This window comes from Papaver somniferum, chromosome 10, assembly GCF_003573695.1.
Source record: "Papaver somniferum cultivar HN1 chromosome 10, ASM357369v1, whole genome shotgun sequence".
In the NCBI taxonomy this organism is placed as follows: Eukaryota; Viridiplantae; Streptophyta; class Magnoliopsida; order Ranunculales; family Papaveraceae; genus Papaver; species Papaver somniferum.
In genome coordinates this window covers 55392780-55403963 of record NC_039367.1, presented here as the reverse complement: position 1 = coordinate 55403963, position 11184 = coordinate 55392780, and the positions used below count along the sequence as shown (strand labels likewise).

Sequence of the window (11184 nt, the reverse complement as noted above, 5' to 3'; positions counted from 1 at the left end):
CACAATGTAAATCGAACGGAAACTGAATTGAACAATATAAATCATCACAAAACTGAAATCATAAAAGAAAGATAACAATGTACATCATAGACAACTATTCTGATAGAAATCGGATCAGAATAAACCTAATTATTCATCAACATTCCAAGAACAACAGCAAAGGAAGATGATTTACGAGATAAATACCTTGTTCGAATCTGATTTCGAAGCACAGATGATTTACGAGATAAAAGATGTGATGAGCCTAATTGAAAGACGCTACCAAATACTGTGATGAACCAAAACGAAGGAGCAGAGAAAACCAAAGAGAAACAATCTGAGATGAAAAAAAAGAGAGAAAGAAACTGAATTTGATTTGTTCGTGGAGTTGCAGAAAGGGTATTTTTGGTACTTTTGAAAAACTTGTCTTGTGTGACCCACACTTTTTGGACCAACAGATAATTTTATTCTAGGGATGAATTAGAGAGTAACGGGTACCGGTTCCTGGACTACCTAGTAATTCCTAGAATCGTTAATGCCTAAAAGCCCTAAACTTAATTACTCAGCGAATCTTCAACCTTAAAAAGAAGTAAAGAAAAATCTCGAAAATTATGTTGTAATTCGAATGGAAGAAGTATCTCTATCTCTGAGATCTTCTTCTTCTCTCTGGAATTACCCAAATTGGATTTGATTGATGAAATTGTTATTTAGATTATTAAGAATTGGAGAAAATGTCTTGGGGATTAGGATGGAAGAGATCTTCAGAAATATTTCATTTAACATTGGTATACGGTGATAATGATAATGATAGTAATAGTAATAATGCAGGTGAAACTACACCGCGTTCATCTTCAGTTTCATCAGCATCATCATCTGTATCTGCTGCTGGTTCTTTTCAATATGAACCAGGTTTACGTGTTGAATTAGATTGGTCTGCTGGTGATGATGAAGATCAAATTGCACTTAGGTTGCAATCTCAACTTATGGTTGCTTTACCACCACCACAAGATTCTGTTGTTGTTGAAATTAATCACAAAGTTAATGATAGTGGTGATGATGATGGAGAAGATAATGTTGGTGTTGATATGAAAGTTGTTAGAAGAAGAGAACCATTACGTCTGATTATTTTGTCAAAGACTGTTGGATCAGGACAACAGAGTGATGGTGTTGGGGTTTTAACTCGTTTGATTCGGTCTAATTTGGAAGGATCGCCGGGGATTGATGACGGAGCTCTCGGTTTCTCCGAGCATTGGAAATCTGTTACTTGTTTAAGTATCTCTGGATGCAGTTTATCGGTAAGATCATTTTAATTGAGTTTTTTCTATTTTATGAAATTATGTTTAGTTTCTTAAAGTTTGTGATTTGAATGTTACATAGTGGTGTATGGATTTGTCAGTTAATTGGTTCCCTAGATTATGTGATAGTAGACTTAATTTAAAATCATGGTGAACTATATCAATTTACATAGTCAAATTCTCTATATTGGGGTGTCTATCCGGTGAGAGTATATCTGTGTATGCATTTGATGCCGATGGTAGTTGAATTTCAAGTCAGTTTTGCTAGAACTATTTGCCCTTGACTTAATGGTTATACTATCTTTTCAGATTATACTGAGCAAAAATTCTCCACAAGGGGAAAGCAGAAAAACTGTTTTGCATCTTCAAGTTAATTACTAGCCTTGATTTCCTATAAATTTCAAGTAACGCTAAGCACCTAATATGCATGTTATGAACTTAAAACAACAGCGACATCAACAACCTGTGTTTCTTAGAATGTATAGGTGACCACTGGTGTTAGCTGAATCAAATGTTTACGGTCCAGACAAATATGAGAAAACAATCGGGACTGATCTATTTTACAAGGAGTGAATGCTGTCAGTTCCTTGATTGTGAGTATTTATTATGTCATTACATTCATGGGAGGATGACTATGTAGATTCTCAACAATTGTTTTTTTTTTTTGTACTTTCATTTATTTATTGTTTCTATTGGCGAGGAGCTTTAATTCTGATTATTTGACTTAAAAAAATAAAATAAAATGATCTTTTTCATCACGATTTTGGAGAAACCAAAATTTAGTTACACATTCTAAAGTTTACACCATGAATAACTCAAATTTCTTAATCATTCTTTATGCGTAACCTGCTTATTCACGCACCTGTTGATTTTGGATGACTTTTCAGGTATTGCCGGTGGAGTTAACCCGCCTGCCCCTTCTTGAGAGGCTATATCTTGATAATAATAAACTAACACACCTCCCCCCCGAGCTTGGTGAACTGAGAACTTTAAAAGTACTAACGGTTGACTACAACATGCTGGCATCTGTACCTGGTAAACTTTGGAGTTTATTGTGTGATAATAATATTTACTTTGTAAGTTATGAAATCTGCCCAGCTTCCAGATGGGAAAAAATAATTTTCCAATTGATTTATTTCATTTACTTTTAAGCAGTCGAGCTCAGGCAGTGCGTTGGATTAGTGGAGTTGTCCCTGGAACATAACAAACTGGTCCGCCCTCTTCTTGATTTCAGGTCATTCGATCAACAATTATCATCTTATATCTCTGGTTTTCCTTTGTATGCATGCTATCTGTTCAATGATGGGAGTATTCGCTAGATGTGATCTTACCTATCGTTGCATTGTAATTGTACAGAGCTATGTCAGAGTTATGTATTCTTAGGCTATTTGGCAATCCCCTTGAGTTTTTACCGGAAATATTGCCCTTACACAAGCTCCGCCACTTATCTCTTGCAAATATAAGGATCGAAGGAAATGACAGTTTGAAATCTGTACAAGTACAAATTGAGGTAACAGAAAATGCAGCAGTTTTGTAATGCCTGGATGAAATTACATACATTACTGTGAGGTAAAGATATTCTTGGGTGATTGCAGATGGAGAACGGTTCCTACTTCATTGCATCTAGACACAAATTGAGTGCTTTCTTCTCGCTTATTTTCCGATTTTCTTCTTGTCATCATCCTTTACTAGCATCTGCACTGGCCAAAATCATGCAAGATCATGGGAATCGAATCGTTGTTGGTAAAGATGAGAACGCCGTGCGGCAACTCATAAGTATGATGAGCAGTGATAACCAACATGTGGTATGTAGGTAACTAGCTTCTGTTTTTTTTTTCTTTAAGGCTTTGCAGCCCCCTCAATTTATGCACCTTTGCTTTCTTGCAGATTGAACAAGCAAGCTCTGCTCTTTCAGCACTAGCAGCAGATGTTTCTGTTGCCATGCAGTTGATGAAATCGGACATCATGCGGCCCATTCAGTCATTATTGAGATCTGTGGCCCCAGAAGAATTAAAATCTGTGTTGCAAGTAGTGGTTAACTTGGCTTTTGCTTCTGATGCTGTTGCTCAAAAGATATTAACCAAAGATGTTTTGAGATCTCTGAAAGTTTTATGTGCCCACAGAGACAGTGAGGCAAGCTGACTTCGTTAAAGAATTCATTTTGCTATTTTCTGTTTCCTTAATTTCTATCTTATTGGTGTAAATACCAATATGCAGTAACATATAACTAATAAGAAAACTCATTCCTTTTCAGGTGCAACGATTAGCTCTTCTTGCTGTCGGTAACTTGGGCTTCTGTATAGAGAATCGTCGTACTCTAGTTACTTCCGAAAGTCTGCGTGAACTTCTGCTACGCCTAATGGTGGCATCCGATCAGCGCGTGTATAAAGCTGCTGCACGTGCTTTGGCAATCCTCGGTTAGTTTTGGAATTTTATTTATTAAGTAAATTTAGTTGCCAGGTTTTCTTATCTCTTATTTCTGGATGCTCACTGTTTAAAAGTAAATATCTTTTCTTGTTTCTGCAATGCTCGTTTAGGGGAGAATGAGAATCTGAGGCGAGCGTTGAGAGGAAGGCCAATTCCAAAGCAAGGTTTGCGTATACTTGCAATGGATGGCGGGGGAATGAAAGGTCTAGCAACTGTTCAGATGCTTAAACAGATTGAGCAAGGAACAGGGAAGCGCATACATGAGATGTTTGACCTCATATGTGGCACATCCACTGGTGGTATGCTTGCTGTTGCACTTGGAATCAAACAGATGAGCTTGGATGAGTGCGAAGAGATATACAAGAAGCTTGGTATGGAGATCACGTTAAGTTTATTTACATATCTACTGCGTCATCTGTTTCATTCTGTTTATGCCTTTCTGTTGTAATTTCTCAGGGAAACTCGTGTTTGCTGAACCTACCCCCAAGGACAACGAAGCTGCAACTTGGAGGGAAAAGCTGGATCAACTCTACAAAAGCTCATCTCAGAGCTTTAGAGTTGTCGTACACGGGTCTAAAGTATGAAACTGTTTTATAGTAGTAGTTTTCTTTATGTAACTTATCTTTCTTTTTCTGGTTTTGTGGGAGCATTAAACAGTATTATGTGTTCAATGTATTAGCACCCTGTTTATCTTTCTTACATTTTATTTTAGATGGTGTAAAGGTCATGTTTCTTGCAACTAGTAAGACAATTAAAATTTGTGCAATAACCTAGTTTACCGATTTTGCATTTTTGATGATTTTGCTGGAGTTTTCTTTTTGTTTCATAAGATTTTCGGAGTAACGTTGAGAGAGCAATTTTAACTCACTTGTTTATTTTAGCTTGATGCATGTTTGTATAGATTTCAAAGAATGCTCTCAGGTCATCATAATACCAGTGGATATTCTTCTCCAGTCTGTCACACTCCATATATAACAGTTAACATAACTTTTTTGCAGCACAGTGCTGATCAATTTGAGCGATTGCTGAAAGAGATGTGTGCTGATGAGGAAGGTGACCTTTTAATAGAATCGGCTGTGAAAAGCATTCCCAAAGTTTTTGTAGTGGCGACACTCGTGAGTGTAGCACCAGCGCAGCCTTTTCTGTTCCGTAATTATCAGGTTAGTCGGGAATTTATCTGACACATTTTTCATCTGGTTGGAGAGTCGTGTCATGTGTTTTATGTGTTAAATAATGAAGGAGAGACCAAATCAATATTTAGATATATACTATTTGATATATACATGTGAGACCTTGTAACTAAATAGGGAAAAACATGCTGCTCAATGCCACCATGAACAGAAATTTGAAATACCAAGTGTTGTGCTACTTAATTGATTCTAACGTTATGTTTCTACATTTAAGAGCTATCATTTTGTTCTTAAAACTTCAAAATTTTCATAAACTAATCTTTTTTCACTTCATCTGATAGTATCCTGCAGGCATCCAGGAGAGACCTCTTGGAACGACAGAAATTACAAGTGGCTCTGCTGTTGGGACAGATGGTACTGGTACTCAAGCTGGATCTAAGCATTGTGCTTTTATTGGAAGCTGTAAGCATCATATATGGCAGGCTATCAGAGCATCATCAGCTGCTCCATATTATCTTGACGATTTCTCAGATGGTAATCTCTTACTAATATTAATATCTAATGCGCATAATATGGCAAGCCATATTGATGGCAAAAATATGTTCCTTTTTCTCTCGAAATGTTGATTAGAGGATACCTTGTATTACTGTAATTTATGGAGATTCTAATGTAGTTCCTTTGGTTTCTTATTATAGATGTGAACCGCTGGCAAGACGGTGCAATTGTGGCAAATAATCCAGCTATTTTTGCCATAAGAGAGGCACAACTGCTGTGGCCTGATGCAAAAATTGACTGTTTAGTCTCTATTGGATGTGGTTCTGTGCCGACAAAGGTAACTGGGACTTCCTTTTATCTGTTGGCGTGTAGACTCATTATAGAGAATCCAACAATGAAGGATTTGAAATTTGACAGGATCCTATAGTGAATACCAAGTTTGGGAACGAGTAGCATCCAGTTGATGGGACTGTGTAACTTACTTTTTTCTTGGAGGACCTTAATGCCACTGACTTTACCAAATAGGTCGCAGATTTAGTTGTAATATCTCGTGATATCGTTAATTAGGAGTATTCACCTTTGAGAATTTATCTATGATGCCAAACACATGCTGAAAGATGCATATTATCCTCTGAGTCACCCAACACCATCAGTTGGTTGTTTCTTCAAGCTTCTAAATATGTTTATTACTCTAGGTCCGAAAAGGTGGGTGGCGTTATCTGGATACTGGGCAGGTTTTGATTGAGAGTGCATGCTCAACGGAACGAGTGGAGGAAGCATTAAATGCATTGTTACCGTTGCTTCCTGAAATACAATATTTTCGATTTGAACCAGGTGAAATATCAACTTTGAGTTTACTCGTTAAGTTCAAAAAGGACGTTGTTAGTGTACGAACTGGGTCTCATAAGAACTGATTCTTACTTAATATATGGGCATATAGTTGAAGGCAATTACAATATTCTTCAAATATTGTGATATTTATTGGGTTTTGCTTGTAACTGTGTGTCCAGTTGACGAACGATGTGATATGGAGCTGGACGAGACTGATCCTGCTATATGGCTTAAGTTGGAAGGTGCCACACAGGAATACATGGAGGAAAATTCAGAGGCCTTCAAAAATGTATGTGATAGATTACTTCTTCTTCACGAAGAAAAATCGTCAGACAAGATGAATTCCCCATATGGTCGTAAAACAACCCTTTCAAACACGGGTATATTTGTGAATCTTCTTACTTAAGTTACTTTTTTCCTTTCTCTTGGTTGCTTATCATAAAACTTCAACATGAACATCTTTGTATGTCTGCAGTGATAGATGAGAATAGCCCTTCTTTGGGTTGGAGGCGTATGGTGCTACTTGTGGAAGCTTCTCATAGTCCTGATTCAGGGAGAGCAATTTATCATGCCCGGTCCCTGGAGACATTTTCTGCCCGAACTGGCATAAGGTTATCTAGTATAAATAGAATTTTGGGGTTCTCAAAGTCTGCACCTGCGACAACTTTTGCTACGCCATTTGCTTCACCTTTGCTTACTGGAAGCTTCCCGTCAAGTCCACTTCTATACAGTCCTGAAGTTGCTTCACAGAGGGTTAACCGAATAGATTTAGTCCCCCCACTAAGCTTGGACGAGTGCCAAACTGGAAAATCACCTGGTTCACCACCAAAATCTCCTATGCGGCCTAGAGAGCTCTCAGCTCCTGTCCAATCTTTGCAGGAAAAACTTCAAAGTTCACCGCAAGTGGGCATTATACATTTGGCCCTTCAAAATGATGCTGTGGGCTCAATATTGAGGTCAGCCACTTTGTGTTCGATATGATAGATATTAGTTAATGCTTGTTGATGCAGGTCTCATCTCAGTTGAACCTTTTTGTTTTATATTCTCAGTTGGCAAAATGATGTTTTTGTGGTTGCTGAACCCGGGGAACTGGCGGACAGATTTCTACGAAGTGTTAAATTAAGTTTTATGTCAATGGTCAAGGGTCGCAACAGGAAAGAAACAACAGCCTTATCAAAAATTTCATCTGTAGCTGATCTGATTGCATACAAGCCGAATTTCCAGATCGGGTGCGTCGTCCATAGGTATATTGGACGACAAACTCAAGTAAGTCTTGTCCAACATTTGTTTTACAAATTTGATTTTTCAAATTTAAGTCTTGTATTAGAGCAATGGTAAAGCAGTCCTTGTCATTTGGAACGGAGAAAATATTGTACTTATTGTAACATTTGTGGTATGTGAAGGTCATGGAGGATGACCAGGAAATTGGGGCATATATGTTCCGCCGAACAGTGCCATCGATTCACTTATCGCCAGATGATGTTCGTTGGATGGTATGTTACACTTGTTTGGTCTAACCTACTGATCTTATTCAGGATTGCAACTACAGGATTAGATTTTTCAGCTGTAGAATTAACCCATAATATGGCTGTTGAAAAGAAAAGCGTATGTTTTGGGTTAATGAGAAGCACCATGAAATTACCTTTCAGATGCCTTATTATCAATTTTTACTCTTTCATCAATTTTGCTTAAGTGTTCTTACTCCTGGTTTTGTTTCATCAAAAATTTAGAACTGTTTAAGCTATTTAGGAGTACAAATCTTCTTTCACGGAGTAGTTTATAGTAGTAAATATTTCAATTAGCCATAAAAAAGATGAATAGCTGTTGGATAATAATAATTATTAGTTATTGGTGGCTTCTAAAATCAAAATTGTTTGATCATCTGCCTTCTGAAAGTTCCAGATTGGAGCATGGAGAGACAGAATAATAATCTGCAGTGGGGCATTCGGACCTACTCCAAGTTTAGTGAAGGCATTTCTTGATAGTGGTGCCAAAGCTGTTATTTGTCCATCAACAAAACCACCAGAGACAGAGTCGGCACCATTTCATGGGTCAGTTGAATTCAACACCCTAGATAATGGGAGATTTGAGATTGGAGACGAGGAAACAGAAGAGGAAGATATGCAACAGCAAGCACAGCAACCCCCAAGTCCAGTCAGTGACTGGGAAGACAGCGACCCAGATAAAGCACAAGAGTTGGTGGATGATGAAGAAGAGTTATCGCGGTTCATTTGTCTGTTATATGATACCTTATTTCGGGAAGGTGCAAGAGTGGACGTAGCTCTGCAGCACGCACTTGCTTCCCATCCAAATCTGAGGTTTTCATGTCATCTTCCAAGTATACCATAATTTTGTAAAGAAAAGTAACGTCTACAGGAAAAAGAAAAAGAAAACAGAGAATACAATAATAAAGAATATAGGATAGTGTATCAATCAAATTTAATGGAAAAGGAACAAAAGAAATTTGTGAACATTTAGATCAATTTTGATGTTGAGAAATAGAAATCTTTCTTAGTTTTGCCTGTTTAAACAATAATTACATTCAACATGTATCAAAATACAGTCGTGTTGGTGTGCCAGGACTAATAAATACTTCAGCTGTCCTTCAATTCCTTTTAAGATTATGGAAGAGCTGGTCGTCTGCAAATTGGACAGGTTTTATTAATCAGGAGCCACTGCTTGACGCATTCTACATGGTATTCGTGTCCACAGTCCAATATTCCGATCTTTTCCAGCTTCTTGTACTCAGCTTGGCAGATAATGCAAGTGTCGTTCTCCTTTTCCAGATTTGCTCCAGAACCGCTGAAACATGAAGAGGTTTCTGATTTATGGTGAACTCGTGTCCTCATCCATGCTGATATTGATGACGGACGTAATCGCGATAATACATCTTCTTGAGCTTGAGTAGTAATTGTAGTAGAGGGAAGAACCCTAGTCCTAGAGACTTAAACATCATCCATCACGGCAACACCTTCTTCAAACTGAAGCGTACTCACGTCGGGAACAACCCTAACTGTTCGAACATCAGCACCGTCTTGAAACTGAAATCTACTGGCGGTAGAATTCTGTCGTGGAATTGGGTTTTGATTATTCCGATTGATCCCAATCATATGGGATGGCGATGATCTCGTAAGTCTCGAACTATGCTGCTGATAATGGTGGTGGGCGGGGGTAGGGTGTGGATGATAATAAGACATGATGATCAATAAACAGAAGTATAATCTTCCTTCAAACAGAAAATAATCACACACAACCAAAAAAGAAGAAAAATAGCCGAAATCTGTAAGAGAACGATCGCGAGATAATACAGGAACGAAACACTATCTACATCTAATCTAATATATATATATATATATAGAGAAGAAGACTTCTGGCAATGGTCGGATTCAAATTTAGAAGCTGTAATCAAATTTTAAGGTTTCCAAATTTTAGGCTAGTCCTTTTCTGGAAAACGCGTCTGCCCATTTAACACTGGGATTTCTCAACTCAATTACCAATCTCAGGTGTTAATCCAAAACCCAAAAATAAAGAAAGGAATGGAAATTGTACACTATTTTCCCAGTTGCCACAAAAATTCAAGATACAAATATATGACGAGAGTAGAGTAGTACTGCTATCAAAGCAAGAGGAGCTTCAGTTCTTTAACTAAACACACACATCAAAATAATGTTTATCAATTCAAGCTTTCTGAACAGAAAAACCAAGAATATATTGTTTGATTTCATCATTAGCAGCTCTATCTAGTGCAGTTCTTCCATCGGCGTCTTTAACATCAAACTTAGCACCTGCTTTTAGTAATTCTTCAATCTTTGGCAAGTCACCTTCTGAAGAAGCCATCAATAATAAGATATCAACTGGATGTATCTTCTGTTTTAATAGATCATTCATCTTATCATATGTCCCTTCAACTGCAAGCATTCCCATGTAATTGAAATACTGCAAAAACACAGCAACATTAGGATTTATGAAGTTAATGAAAGAAAATGGAAAAGACAATCAAGTAAAAGATGAGAAATTGAGTACTTGCTCAACGTCGTCTTTGTCAAAGTCTTCTCGCTTTTGGCTGCCGTAAATCCCAGCTCCTTCAGAATCAACACCATTAGTTCCAAATTTAAACCAACATTTAGTTCTTGAACCATTGGTGGGGCAAATTTTGGATCCGATTTTGCAGTCTCTCAGTGATCCAAGCCTTTTTCCATTTCCTAGAAATTGAGAATTACATTTTGATACTAACTGAGAAAATCTAGATGTGGAAGAAGGAGAAGTATTAGTTGTTGAAGGGTGACTGAGATGAATTGTACAAGATATTGACGCCATTTAAGAGTTTCAAAGTTAAAGCTAAGAAAATCTGAGAGAGAAAACGAGGGTTTCTCACTGTGCTTTTGTTATCTTCTTATCAGAAAAAATCAAAATCCGAGGGATTTCGTTGGGTTCCCTGCTTTTCTCTCACTTTATAATATTGTAAGAAATCAATCCTCGCCTTCCATTTTATTTGGATCCTCTCTTGATCAGATGTTGTACAAGTAGGCTATAAAAGGAAGACTGTTTTGAGACCGGTTCCTATGGGGGTGGCTAACCCATCTATTTGTAATGCCAAGTGGCCTGGCAAATGGTCGGGTCATTATGGGCAATAAGTTAAGCGGTCGAGACTACACCGCTAGTGGTTTCAACGTGATCGCTGGTGGAGTTTGCACCACTAGCGATTTAAACTCGACCGGCTTCGGTCGATGCTCTATCGTCTATAAATACCAGCATTCCCTTCAGTTTTTTTTCACAAAAAGTTTTTCTTTCCTTCTCTAGAGAGTGAATCAGAGCTATTTTTTGTTTAAAATGAGTAGTTCCAAAACAAATAGACAAAGAAAAAGAAACAGTAAAGAGAAAGGAAAATCTGTTGCAGATAGTGATATCGTATAGGTCCAGGATAAAGGAAATGAGTTCGCAAATGTTAGGCAGTTAGTTGGACCTGGTGTATTACCTACGCATTTATCTAACCATCCCGAGCGAGTTGGTTTACCTAAACTAAGAGG

At 37.7% G+C, this 11184-nt stretch overlaps 2 protein-coding genes across 5 annotated transcripts; one reads left to right on the top strand and one right to left on the bottom strand.

The window, feature by feature from the left end:
• Positions 1-527: 527 nt before the first annotated feature.
• Positions 528-8687, top strand: LOC113318769 (phospholipase A I-like). Of its 4 annotated transcripts, none has more exons than XM_026567012.1 (18): positions 528-1274; positions 2162-2309; positions 2427-2508; positions 2631-2784; positions 2870-3079; positions 3162-3407; positions 3529-3691; positions 3812-4072; positions 4158-4279; positions 4700-4861; positions 5173-5365; positions 5527-5663; positions 6022-6160; positions 6337-6537; positions 6633-7113; positions 7207-7423; positions 7561-7650; positions 8054-8687. In XM_026567012.1, the coding sequence occupies exons 1-18, from the start codon at positions 711-713 to the stop codon at positions 8504-8506; spliced, it is 4023 nt and encodes a 1340-aa protein (XP_026422797.1). In that variant the 5' UTR covers positions 528-710; the 3' UTR covers positions 8507-8687. The 4 variants fall into 4 exon arrangements, with proteins under 4 accessions (XP_026422797.1, XP_026422800.1, XP_026422801.1 ...); XM_026567015.1 differs by having other exon boundaries at positions 529-1274; positions 8060-8687; XM_026567016.1 differs by having other exon boundaries at positions 711-1274; positions 2430-2508; positions 8060-8687.
• A 995-nt stretch (positions 8688-9682) lies between these two features.
• Positions 9683-10581, bottom strand: LOC113318770 (protein LHCP TRANSLOCATION DEFECT-like). Its single transcript, XM_026567017.1, has 2 exons — positions 10181-10581; positions 9683-10093 (listed from the first exon to the last, which is right to left on the bottom strand). The coding sequence occupies exons 1-2, from the start codon at positions 10472-10474 to the stop codon at positions 9836-9838; spliced, it is 552 nt and encodes a 183-aa protein (XP_026422802.1). The 5' UTR covers positions 10475-10581; the 3' UTR covers positions 9683-9835.
• Between the last annotated feature and the right edge of the window lie 603 nt (positions 10582-11184).